The sequence below is a fragment of the Vulpes lagopus genome, chromosome 16 (assembly GCF_018345385.1).
Source record: "Vulpes lagopus strain Blue_001 chromosome 16, ASM1834538v1, whole genome shotgun sequence".
NCBI classification, from domain to species: domain Eukaryota; kingdom Metazoa; phylum Chordata; class Mammalia; order Carnivora; family Canidae; genus Vulpes; species Vulpes lagopus.
In genome coordinates this window covers 11,663,348-11,677,559 of record NC_054839.1, presented here as the reverse complement: position 1 = coordinate 11,677,559, position 14,212 = coordinate 11,663,348, and the positions used below count along the sequence as shown (strand labels likewise).

At 35.8% G+C, this 14,212-nt stretch overlaps 1 protein-coding gene across 5 annotated transcripts in view; it reads left to right on the top strand.

Moving 5' to 3' along the window:
- Nucleotides 1-14,212, top strand: part of CLYBL (citramalyl-CoA lyase) — a 285,596-nt gene that overhangs the window by 229,739 nt on the left and 41,645 nt on the right. For all 5 annotated transcript variants that reach the window (XR_005984055.1, XM_041731042.1, XM_041731041.1 and 2 more), the window contains one exon: nt 4,562-4,686. Coding sequence is in view for 4 of the 5 variants with exons in the window: in XM_041731042.1 (XP_041586976.1) it covers nt 4,562-4,686 (125 nt within the window). In the remaining variant the exon portion in view is untranslated. The remainder of the gene's footprint in view (nt 1-4,561; nt 4,687-14,212) is intronic.

The window sequence follows — 14,212 nt, the reverse complement described above, 5'->3', positions numbered from 1 at the left end:
GTATGATTTTTGATGATACCTTAGAAAGCAGGATCTAAATTAGCAAACATTCCAGAAAAGTAGAAATAGAACCAGAAATTAGAGTTTCTAATGTAGCCATATATCTCATATACTTATTCTGCTATTTGAAATGTGAAAAAGCCATCTAGGGCAAGAACCTGCTGAACAAATTGTCATGTTTTCCTTTGTCTGTGCAAGTCGAACAATGAAGCATTCATTTTGTTTCCTCTTTACATTAGTTACCATTTTTTTTTCTGTCCTCGTAAGTATTTTGTTTTTTGCTGACCCTGGAGAAGGGATGAGGCTATTATAGAAGTGTTTTTGAATGAACAGCCGTAAGAATTTGGGCTGATGGGTAGAACAAAAATTTCCTTAAACATTCAAAATATTCACTCATTTCTGAAAGAAACTTTGTTGATATCTTCTTTAATTTTTTTTTTTTTACTCATAACTAGCTTTTTATTCTCCTGCCACTTCAAGCCCCGTATTTCTCTCCCACATCCTAGTAAGTGTCTATGTACCTGGCGACACCTACGGGCATTGGCTGGCACTAAGGTCAGTGAGTTCCCTACAATCCGGTCCTGGAGTGCTGGCAGATATCTGTTGATTGATGTGTCCGATCACTGAGCATCAGGAGTCCGGGGAGCAACCGAAAATTATGTTTTTGAAACAGAAATCCATTTTTTTCCAAAACCACAATGGTATTCTATACACAAACACATATCTGCAGTTGTGTGCACTCACACTCTCTCTTTCTCTCTCTCTCTCTCTCTCTCACACACACACACACACACACACACACGCAACCATGGCTAAGCCATAAACTCTTTTATTCTTATTTATTCTTCTGCTGCAAGTTCTAAGAATATCATGATCAGAAATGAACTCAAATAATGAGGAAAAGAGACAAGCATCCTTGCTGTCCCTTTTGTAAATATTTTTGAAATATGTCCAGTTAAGGAGTTCATAAAGTGACCTTACATGTTAAACATATCTTAATGAATGATGCTTTAACTCCAAATAAAATTAAACAACTGGAGAAACAATTTTAGTGTTATATTAGACTTAAATAATTGTGTTATTTGTTCTTATGTTTTTAATATGAAGAGTTAAAATGTGATTCCCCTCAAATCTGTTTAATAAATAAATAAGTAAATAAATGTGATCTTGTATAGAGAAATATTTTCCAGTCATCTGAACTATTAATAAATTAATCCTCCCTACATTTAACAGTGACTAAGAAAGAAAGAGTCCCTCTATCCTGGCCTCAAGGTTGCCATTGTCCCCATGGCCTGTTACACCTGCCTCTTTCCAATGACCAGTTAGGACATAGCCCAAATGGAAAAGTTAAGAAAAACACTCCATGAAATCTATCTAATAGACCTCGATGTTGTTGGTCTAAAATGTGTGGCATTAGCTGCCAAGCAGCCAGATGTTGCTGTGAAATGGGTACTCATTCAATAAAAATTTTAAAAAATTTTTGAAAACACTGAATTGATGCTAGCCTGTATCACCATCACTCAGTATAACCTGGGTGTCCTCAGCTACCTCTGGGGTAAATGTTTGCTCCAGAACTTACAAAGGAGTTTGAGAATTTCTCCAAGAAACAGGGCTGAATTAAATTGGTCCCTAATTCAGTCGCAGAAGACACGTTACTTCAAATCAGATTTAGATTTCTAGACTGTGCCCAACTCAGCATGAGGAGCTTATGCGCTTGGCACTATTGTTTCTCAACAACAGGGAGTATTAAATCACACACACACACACACACAAAATGGAAGCAGGGGGAGGATGGGAAGACATAGAGGGTATAGTGCCCATTATATATTCAAGTGAGTAAGTCAGTAAACTAGGGGGCTATACTTCATAACGAGTTTGCAGTTTTTTAAAGGAAGATCTTTGTTGTCCCAATTATATTTCTACATACCAGTAAAAAAGGTAATTAGTCCAATAATAAGATACCAGATTATTTGTAGTATTTTGAAATAAGAAGGGCTTTGAGTATTTTAAACCCACTTGTGATCTGTTTGTCCTAATTGTCATTTAATTGTCATAACTTAGGCTTTGCACAAGCAGAGAGAAAAGCAAGGAAGGAGAAATACACACCCTCTCTGAAGCAGGTGTTTGAAAGTTTTAGAATCTCATGAAAGTATCGTGTTACCCACAACACTGATGAGCAACACTCAGTCTATGCCATAAGGATTTTCTCTGCTTTTAAAAATGATACATTTTTAAACGAGTTTTGTAGTTTTTTTTTAAAGTTAGCCAGGCATCAAACAGTGCGTTATGGTTTCTCTTCTGCAGTCGTTATTTCACGGGGCCATAGTCCATGTGGATTGATTTGAAATCAATGCATTGGCCATACAAGTGGCTATTCACATTAGGAATTATTTTTATAAAAAGAAACCAAAACTATATCTTGTAATAAAGCTTCAACAGCTGACTTAGTCATCACAGTTATTGCAGTCCTGCATGCTGAGAAGAAAGATGATAAATATGAAGCACTGTAGGTTTTCTTCTTTTTTGCAGTCTTTTGTAGAAGACAAAAATGACACCATCATACAGTCACCTAAAAGACTTGACAGGTATTGATTTAAAGCACGATATATCAAGTGGTACTGTAAAAAGGATTTCATGGTCATAAATTTTAATGTCTTCCAATTTTGTACCCTCGGTAACTTGCCAATAACAGCACTTCTGTATAAAATATTTGCCTCACTCTCACATGACATTAAAGTCTGATGTTCCATTGTTGGGGTGCACAAGAATCGACAAAAAAAAACTTCATACATGGATGTTCATAAATTTCTAAAACTTAACACATATCCTAAAATTAGCCTCACTACTGAAATATGGGTACTTGCAGGCCATCGGTGGTTTCCCAGTATTTCTAAATAGTTTCTGTTTTGCTCCTCAAGTCATAGTATCTGTACCAAGAAGTTCCCGTGAAATCTGGCTTTTTACACATCTGTGTAAATTATGTACATAAATTATAAAATTCAGGACTAACAATTAGTACAAAATGACTACCAGAACTGACATCCTTTATTAATAATATTGTAACAGCTATTAGATGACTTAATATAATTGCAATACCTACCATTGAGAAAAGCTCTCATTTGTCATCACTGATACTATTTGTTCCCTGAAATTATTCCTCAATTTTAATATATGGTGCTGCCAAAGCAAGCATGATTCCTCAAATAATTTAAAGCATCTTTATTTGTATAGGGTTTTGATGTTTTATTAGTATGCTGACATATGCGAATGAAATAGCAAGGTTGAAGGTGTTCTAATTATGCTACTGTAAGAAAAGATATTGCTATATTTATTCACTTAACTCTTTTTCCATGAAATACTAAAAAACTTTCTTTTACATCAAAGGTATAATTTGTACTGGCCAAATGTTAAAACAACTATTTCAAAAGCAAAGCACATTGATATATGGGCAAATATATTTAGGAGAGCAAATTATCATTAAGTGCACATTCATTTTTAAAGAACCAAATATGTCCATAATTTTATCATGTAATAAAATATAATTTCATCATTATTATAACATTAAATTATGTTGTATTTTATTAATGACCTGATTCGATTTTACACTTCCCTGATTGTTAAATTGTTTCTTTTAATGACTGCATGATTTCGTAGAAGCCTGTGAGTCTTATGTTTGTGTAATGTTTTTTCCTCAAGATCCTTAAACTCCAAAAAGAAGCAGAAAGCTTTTCTAAAGCTATTAGCACAGAGATAAGCTTTTCTTCTGGGGTATTTAAATATCTGTATAAGAGGGAAGTATTTAATCTTCATTCTACAAGAAAAAAGGGAAAACCTGATTATGTTTTTGGTTAGAGAAACTTTCAGACACTTTTTTATTTAAATATTTTGAAATGGAGTAACCTAGAGACCACTGTGTTCAAATCTGCCTTCTGTTTCACTGTACTGAGTAAAATCTTTTCATTGAAATCAATTTTCTGTTAGTGGTTAGAAATGACACACACTGTATTTGTCTAAAAGAAAGAAAATTAAATGTGTTATTGTAAGCCACTATTTTATATTAATATAGTTGTAACATCTGCTCCTGTTAGCTTTATGAAAATCAACAGACCACTTCTAAAAGAAATCATGGTAGGTGGGATAATGGTACAAAATAAGCAAAAGACAACTTGTAAAATTTGAAAGAGTTAACATATAATTTTTTTTTTACCTTAACTCAAAATAATCACTCTAATTTGCAGATATTGTCCTTTAAAGTTCCAGCCAAAGGATTAGTCAACAAGCTGTCTAGTCAACCCACCTGTAACTAAAAATGAGAGATTATCTGCGCTAAGGTGGCATTTCTGTAGGATCAGAAACACAATTACTTCCATTCTTCTGTGTTTCTTATGTGGTATTATGGAAAAGCATGCCAGATTGCAGTTACTTTGTTTTTAAAAAGTCTAAAATAATTAGTTATTTTACATACAGTTTGTGAGGCATTAGGAGCCTTTTGTGGTTGAGACATTTTGTTTGAACATCTGTTTGTTGTTTCGTGTTTCTGGTGTTATTAATCTTCTTGTAGGTAAGCAGGTGATACACCCTAACCAAATTGCCGTCGTGCAGGAACAGTTTTCTCCTTCCCCTGAAAAAATCAAGTGGGCTGAGGAACTGATCACTGCCTTTAAAGAACATCAACAATTAGGAAAGGTAAATGTTTTGTTAATGCCTCGGGTGAATCTGGTGTTTAAAATACTGTGAGGGGGATCTAAAATATAGATCCTTTGAGTTGTTTCAAAAATTCATTGGCTTGTGGCGGGGGCGGGGTGGGGGGCGGTGCGGGGACAGCATTCATCAGGGAGAAATATGCTTCAGGTAAATTTGCCCTTCCATGTTTCTGAATATTTCACTACATGGCCCTCAAGTCTCTGTATAGCTTCTTCTTTTTATAAACTATATTGGCAGCCTTTGAGAAAATAGAAGTCTGTAGTTTTACTCTATAGACTCTGATGCAGCATTCACAAGAAAATAATTTTAGATCAAAGTAAGAGCAAGTTGTAATGAAATAAATGCAGTTTGATCAAATGGTTCTTGTGGAAAGAGGATATAAATTTTCGAGTTATTTTAATTTGGGGGCAAAAATGTACAAAAAGCTCCTCCGGTTTAGTCATTTAAGAGTGGGAGGTTGTGTATGTGTTTGTACCAATTTCTGGACCTGAGATTTGGATAGAATGGAGAGCAAATTAACACTGGAGTATGGTTGTTCCTAATTTAGTGCATCATTGAGCCTCGCGTTTCCTGCTCTGTGGGTTTCTGCTATGTAAATATTGCAGTGGTGATGCGCAATCTGTCTCCACTTTGTGCCAGTAACACTTAAATTAGGTGTCGCCTGAAGGAAGATTTTATGCTAGTTGCAGCATTGTCAGTTAATTATCTTAAAGGTTATTTGCAGTAATACCGTTTGCCTCTTTGTAAGAGAATGGGGAGAATTTATAAATTTATAAATCTATCCTAGAGGTACTATCTGAACTCAGCCTTGTTACCTACATAAGGAGTGAAGTTTTAAAACCTGTGATGCAAAAGTACTTGGGGAAGAAAGAATGCTGAAATATTACCAAGGTTGTAAATGCTAAACAGCCCCTTACAAAAAAAAAGAAAAAGACAAAACTGACTTCAGTGGTGAACTGGTGACATCAATGTGAGAAGTATCACTTGCACTTTTCACTGGCAGTAAAAACACCTGAAAATCCCAGGACTTGGGAACATGGGTAGCAATATTAAGTGGGTCACCCCCTCCCTACCATTACGAATACCTGCCTTCAGCTTTGACCTTGCATACTTGCTCATCCTCACACACTCAGAGGTTCATCTTTGCACAAACTTGCACTTCAATTCAAAAGACAAAATATGTGACATTGGAAACATCCCATTTGGACTTACGCCAATTTCAGCATAAATACCATTACTTCATTTCAAATCAGGAGTGGGCTACTGGAAAAACACTGCAGTTTATAGAAATATATTTTGAAATTGACATTGTATTTTAATGTCCATTTCTGTGTCCTGACTCCAAAACCCAGCTCCTCCATGAATGCACATGAATATTTGCCTAGAGAGAAGAGCCATGTACCTTTTCTTTAAATTAAAAAAAAAAGATTTATTTATTTATTCATGAGAGACATAGGCAGAGGGAGAAGCAAGCTCCCTGCAGGGAGCCCGATGCGGGGTTTCGATCGCTGGACCCCGGGATCACGACCTGAGCCAAAGGCAAATGATCAACCACTGAGCCACCCAAGCATCCCACCATGTACCTTTTCATTCATATATGCAAATAATTCCATCCACTCCCCTCTCCCACCTGTGCACACACTCACTAAATGTTCTCCACCTCTCTGTGTATACCTTATAGTCAGCTGATAAATACTTCTGACTGAAATAAACTGAGGCAGGATATGGACCATCAAAATGGCAGACCAAGCAGAGTTCCACTCTGGACCAGCACTGCCTCCATTAACCATCTACACTGGGTTTCACATTGAATAACAGTTTAAAGGATGCCACTTAGCATTATAAGCAGCCAGGAGCATGGAAAAGGTTACCCTAAATTTTGGGAAGCCAGCGAACAAAATTCAAATTGTAAACACACTCTTTTTGTTGGCATTTATATTCTCGAGTGAACGAAAAAAAACACACTTTTCCACTGTATCTTAAAAGTGTTCCCAAACAAAATTGTTCCAAAGTGTCTTTACCTTTTGATGATGGCAACTTAAATGTTAAATTCTGAACTGGCTTTTTTTTTTTTTTTCATAAGAAATGCTCTCTTGTTGGGGCATAAGCATTCATAACAGTGTAGCAGGACAGCTTTTCTTAACACAGAACCACAGAAATTAGAGCAGAAGGGAGACTCACTATTAGGTCATTTCCTCCCTGCCCCATTGGTGTAGGTTTGTTTCCTACAGCAAATTCTCCTGGTGCTTTGTCCAGCAAGGTTTAAATGAGTCAAGTAATGGGGCTTCCAGTGGGGACATATGGTTATTTTATCCAGTTCACATGTTTCTTTCACTTTGCCTATAAATTGGCTGGTCACAAAAATTGGGTCTGCAGGTAGGTGACTCTGGGTCTTGAAGGGTCTTGGGGTTTAAATAATGTGGCATTCTGTTTGTAAAGATTTAGTATAAATAGGTTGTTCAATTGTAGAAAGTATTGCTTCCAACAAACATCTAATCTGTTTTATTTCCAATGTGAATCGTGATGAAAACATACACCCTCAGATACTTTATCCAAAGCACAGGTGAATTTGTCAATGATGGGAAACTGATAGTTTGTGTCCTAGTGAGATGGTTACAAATTTCCAAAAGACCTTTTTTCCCCCCTCAGATGAAAATTTCGTTCAAGTAATGTTTTTAAAGGAATGACCCAAGAAGGCAAAATTACATATTTTTGCTTTTCTCTGCTTCTGTTCCCATCTTAAATTATATTCTGCCCTAAAACCAGGGGTATAGCTAAAGTTCACAGGTAATGCTGGGTCCTTTGTATTTTCTATAGTGATAATAATAATTATTATTATACAACAGTAATTATTATCAATAATAAAAGTTGTACCTTTCTTCTGTTCCTTTCAAATAAAATTTGTGGGAATACTTAGATTTTAAAGTAGATAAATTATTGGAGCTCAATCTTTAGTGTCACAGAATTATTTGTTTCATTTTAATTGGAAGTTCTTAGGAAATAAAGTTTGATGTCAGGTGAAAAATACATTAAGAAATAATAATCTCCTCATATAATCTGTCACTGTTTGGCAGCTAGTGATACTTGTGACTGCTTTGCTTCAGGAAACTATAGATATTTACAAGCAAAAGCCTTTTGCCTGGCACAGTAGTCCTCACTAATAAGAATTAGGCTATAGATTAAAATTAGGGACTAAAGGCCATCTTCTCTTATTAAAATCTTTTAGAAAAAGCTTAAACACTTCACATACTCTATGCTATCTTAATTCCCATAAGTTAAATATGTCAAATTTAGTTGACATCAGCCATGAGATATATATCCTCAGTATTCATCAAACTTGAGTTTTTCTCCTGTCCTAGAAAAATATATTTTGAGATACAACTTGCATGTCATTAATGATTTTAACTTCAAATTATTTGGTAGAAACTTTAATCAGGATAAATCACTTTCCATGTAATTTATTTTAAGACTATAGAAGATTTTCCTAAAGGTCAATTTTATTTTTGATGTTATTTTTTCTGTAACAGTGGTGATTCCAGTATTTGAAAATTCTCCATTCAGAACTGAACTTAGTATTGTTTCTTAACAATAGAATTTTGACAGTTCTTTTTGTATCAATTTAAAATTGTGTATAGTATGAAAATTGGATAACTGAAATGAAAACATCTCAAGAAAATATTTAGTTAATATATATCAATGAAAACTATAATGTACATATAAGCACATTTAAATATTTATGCAATATATATATATTTATGTATTATGATACAGTATATTTTTTCAAGCCTGTTATAAATTCAGTTCTGATTTTTTCTCTTTTCATATTCATTTCTTCTTGGGCAAAAATGACAGCTAAAGGAACTGATCAATAGGTAATCTAAGGTATCTTAATATAAGAACTTACCATTTCTAAGTAAAGACTCTAAAAGAAAAATGTGAGAGAATAGCAAAGTATATTTACATGTGATAGATTTTAAAGGTACTTTGCTAGAATAGTCCCGTTTTCTGTAGTATCTGACTACAAATATGGCTTTGCTTCATTTTCAGTTTTATTCATATCATTATAATTTGGTTTTGGAAGGATTTCGTTGAACTTTTTCAATATTTTTCATTTGTTACAGCTTCACAAGCTAGCTAAAAACCAAGGAAGGGGAAATGTTCATCTTTAAAATCTAGGTTCAATTAACAATTATAAAGGTCAAAAATAAGGTCACTGACATAACAACTGTAAGCATCACTGAAACATTCTAATTTCACTCATGAGAAAACCATAGAGCAAATTAATAAGTTTACATTAATAAGCAAATCCTCTACCGGAACATAAATTGGGAATTTATATCAATAAAGAAAGAGGGTTTTCCCCCTCGTATAAGTCTTTTCATCTAGAAAATTACAAAGAATAATAACCCCCTCCAAATATTGAAAGCAAATTATTTTCATAGGTATCTGATTGCTGCTCACACACCTTTCATTTGTGTTTCCAAATGCAGGGCTTTACAAAAGAAATACTGTTTGGGCCAGATGGCCTTCTAGAGGGCTCCCTGAGAGAACTCAGAAGTCTCTCTAGCCAAAAATATTGTTTCCGCTTATTCAAGTGCCAGAAATCCCACTGCCACTCTTTCACGCAGATCAAATAAACCATCTAAAGATTTGGTTGTTGTCTTTGTCGTCTGAAAGGGTTGATTCCACTAATAGACAACAATATACCCTCCCACACCCACGCATCCCACCACCCACAGCCTTCCCCCCCCCTTTAATTGTAAGTAGGAATACTAAAATTAGAACCAAGTGATGTGTAGTGAAAATGAAAACTGAAGAAACACAACCCTATTTTTGAGATGCTCAGTTATTAAATTACTCCCTTTATTACCTTTTTCATTTAATATTTCTAGAACCATATGCCATAATTTTGATTTTGAACAGTCAAGTTCATTAAAAAGCTGAGAGTCTGGCAAGGAGGACTTCAAGGGTGATCTGATTAGCAACAAATTGCAGATTTCTAAACATATGAAGTAAGGCAATACAATTCTGGTGGCAATATATTCGATTTCTCATAGTTTTAGTGGCAAATGGTTCAGTACTAGAAGATAAGAGATTATATCATTGAGGTTAAATCTGATGATTTCTAAAGTTGTTTGCTTTGTCCTTAATTTATAACACATTCTTAGGGATATTTTAATCAAAATATTTTTCTCCTGATTTATATTCTCAGGATATTTTTTTGCTCAATTTCAATTAAAAATATAATTCTTTCAGTTGGATAAAATCTCAGAAATCTTCCAGTTAAATCTTTTCAGTTTACAACTTAAGACACTAAGACTCAGCAAGGGTTTAGAAGTTACCTGTGGTCACTCACAACCAAGGTGGTGATAGAGCCCCTACCAGCATTCAGGGCTAACTTTGTAAATAAAGATATGAACACAGTTAACACAAATGTAGTTTTATTTGGATCATAGTAAACCCCCGTCCACATTAATGACCAAAAGTAGATAGAGCCTTAAAACTGTTCAGTCACTAACAAAATGTTAATTTGGTTAGTTCGGATTAGTATTTTTTTCTTAGTGCTATATATATATATATATATATATATATATTTTTTTTTTTTTTTTTTTTTTGCATGAGCAGAAACCGATGAGGAGGGCAAGAGCACAGAGTTTTCTGTGTGCCTTCCCAACACTCCCTGCTCTTATTCCCCACATCGCACCCTCCTTCTCAATTCTCTCTTGCCCCAGAAAGACTTTTTGGCTCAGATCACTGCAAATCCTGCTCTGTTGTATTAATCATCATTTGTTCCATCTCCCAATGTAGATTGGAAACTCTCCGAGCTAGACTGGGAGCCTTTGGCAAAGAGGCCATATCTAGCTCCAAGCTCCATTTCATCTCGCTCAAGGACAGGTTCCCAATGTCCTGTGTCTCACTTACACCTGTGGTTGCACAAACACCATGGCTTTCAGCGTCTTAATATAAGCAAGATCCAAACATGGGCCATGAAAGGATGGTTTTTACTCTTTGGACATCTTTTTTCCCTCGTAGAATATTTCTCCCTTTTTGTATGTGTGGGTCGGATGTGTGTTTCTCTGTATAGCTTGCCATTCCTTCCTCATTTTCCTTTCCATGAGCTCTCATGTGTTTCCTCTATCTTTCTCTCCCCCCACATCATCTCCACACCCCACCAACATCCCTTGCCTTCTCGCCCTTAGCCGATTATAATAAAGAAGTTCAGAGCATTCTTTGAATTGTTTGTTATACTTATTAAAGAATTTTGTAATTCTTTTTATATTAAAAATCAGGCAAATGGAACTTTTATTTTATTAAAAAATATAAATCGAGTTTCTATAATTTTTTTTCATTGTAGGTTAGTGAAACTGAATCAAAAGAAAGTAGGGAAATTTTTCACCACTACCCTAGAGAGTAAAGAATTCTGTTTACTAAAACACATACCTCCCCACAGCATCTTGGATAGAAATAGGTATGCAATATGCATTTAGTAAATACTATTTGGCTAACTGGTCTCTAAATTTCTGACTCTCCTAGAAAGAAATGATTCACTCTACTTTTAACAGGTTATATCATACTGACCTTTTGTTTCCTTCTAGAATAATTGAAAAAATATTTTCACCAATTATTTTATCATTGTCATCAGTTATATTTTAATAGATTTTTAAAATTTAAAATGACTTTGAGTTAATTTATATGTGCTTTCCAAAGAAAGAAGAAACCTAAGGTGTACAAAATAGAAGTTTTAACATTATTGCTCTTAGCTGCAAGCTGCTTTAAAATGATTTCCATTCTCTGCTTTTCTCATAGGCAATACCAGCTTAAATTTGACATGAAATATCCTAAGTTAAATAAAAAATGTTTACATATCTAACTCAGTGTTAAAAATATTTTCAACTAAGAGTTCTAGTTTAAAAAAAAATCTGAGTGGAAGGTGATAGCTACAGAACTCTATATAATTACTAAAAATCAACCAACTGCACACTTAATAATGGGTGAATTGTATGGTTATACAAATTATACCTCAGTATACCTCAGTTTTTTTCTTAAAAAAAAATTAAGTACATCTAATGCACTAGCAAATGTGGAAACTCCTTTAAATTACAATATGCTTATAAATCCAATTGTTTCACCTCATTAGGTAGCTTTCCACATGGCATACTTGGTTCCAAATTTCCTTATCAAAAGATATTTAAAATAAAGACTTGCCTGTCCCTATCTGATCATTCTGCCTGGGTACTTTTAAAGATAAGTTTTGCAGCCTACATTTTGTGGGCTCTGAGAAGAATTTTCAAAACGAAGGCACCTTTGGTCTCCCCATCCGTTTGTATAGTAAAGATGGCTCTGGTCCACTGAGACCGTCCATCTGGGCAAGTAGACAACTCAGTACTGGTCACATATTAAGATAATTGACCCAAACATTCACCTCTGCTCTTCTCCCTACTGTCCAGCCACCTCCGTCTTCCCTGCCAGTTTCATTTTGCAAGCCTTTCACTGTTTTCTTTTCTCCTCCCACTTCCTAAAACTGTTGGTGAAGTCCCCAAATAATCTTACCAGCGTATAACACGAGAGTTTCTGCCTTCTGTGCAGAGCTACAGCTAAATGATTTCATGCTTCCTTTTTAAAGAACAAAATGTTAATGATGCCTATTCATTTTACATTCGCTCAATGTCCACATCCCAAGGAATTTCCTCCTTTTTATAAATGCATCAAGCCATGTGCCTTTGCTAGCACTCTTCTGTTCTGCTCTCCTGTTGCTGGAAACCCTGTCCTTCTGTTTACTGCCTTCTCCAGTGTAAATTTCAGATCATCTGCATTTGATTAGTATCTCCTCAGCTGATATTCTAAGCTTTTAAATGATTTTAAATGTATTTGTTTTCAAATTTCAAATACATATATAGCACCTGGGTCTAGTTTCTTAAAGGGACAATTCAATCTATGATCTAAGCTATAGCTTAGAGGAGGCAGGGAGCTTTAGGCATGAGTTGGGCTTGACTCATTGCATCTTCAAGAATGTCGACGTCCCTAGAATCTTTAAAGCTACTCTGAAATCATGAAATCCTGTTATAATTCAAATACTGTGCAACGGGGATTCCTGGATGGCTCAGCGGTTTAGCTCCTGCCTTTGGTCCAAGGGTGTGATCCTGGAGTCTCGGGATCCAGTCCCACATCAGGCTCCCTGCATGAAGCCTGCTTCTCCCTCTGCCTGTGTCTCTGCCTCTGTGTGTGTGTGTGTGTGTGTGTGTGTGTGTCATGAATAAATAAATAAAATCTTTAAAAAAATACTGTGCTTCTCACTGCACCTTTCTGTGATAAATGGAATTGAATCATCTCTGGCTAACAATAGCAGTGGCAGTAACAACAGTGATCATGCTGGTGGTGACAGCAATCAGGTAGAGGTGATAACATTAGTAGTGATAGTGGCAGCAGTCTCAAGGGGACACAGTCACAGTGGTAGTGACAGTAATGGGAGTGGTGCTAGAAGTTGCAGCTCCCATGTACTGAGAGTCTGTTCTGTGACAGGCCATTGCATACATTATTTTACTTAATTCTCACAACAATTCTGTAAGGGAGATTTTTTCACCCCAATTTTACAGGTGAAGAAACTGAGGCTCAGAAAAGTAACATTGTTTGCTGTAGCTCACAGCTAGGAAATAGCAGAGCTTGGATTCAAGGTGTAGCTGACCCCAAAGCCCATATTCTAACCTCTGCATTAAGATGCCTTACATAGGAGAAGCTAGACCCTTTCTCTGTTTGTGTTTGTATACTTTTTGTTTCAGCTGCAAGCTACAGAATACCACTTCAGAATGCTCATCCTAGAGAGTTGCCTATTTCTGTTTGGTGGAAGTCACAAAGGGGCTTCCTAGACAGACAATCCTTGGTGTCCTCTTGGGCCACTACTGCCTCAGCTGGTGGGACTGCTCTGGAATAGAACCCTGCCCTTCAAACCCCTCTGGAGTTTTTACAGTCAGAGAGCTATGGGGGGGAAAAGATGGGAAGAATAAGGAGGGAGCTTCTCCAGGCTTTTTCACCTTTCAGAAATTGGAAACTAAATCTGGTAGGTTGCCCAGGATGCAGGACCCCCCCAGACCTCATACCCTTTCTGAGTCCACGTCTGAGGCAGGTGCTGAGGGGCCTTCCTAACAGTTTTATAGTCCTGAACTGTCACTGCATTCCCCAATCTGGTACATTTCAAACCCTCTTCAGATAGTCCAACTATTACATTCTTAGGAATCATTTAAAGGGCTTCCCCATCAGAGGCCATGCAGTGTCATCTATCAGAATTTCAGCACTAGTAGTAATGACACATCAGCCCAATGTGAAGTGTTGACCAGGTTGAATGGCTTCAGTTGAACTTTTAGAAATTCATGTAGAGCTACATTAACATTTGAAATTTTCAAAAAAAAAAAAAATGAAATTTTCTGGCCATAGCAGTAATTGGCTTTTGATTTTTTTTTTTAAGATTTTATTTATTTATTCATGAGAGACACACAGAGAGAGGCAGAGACAC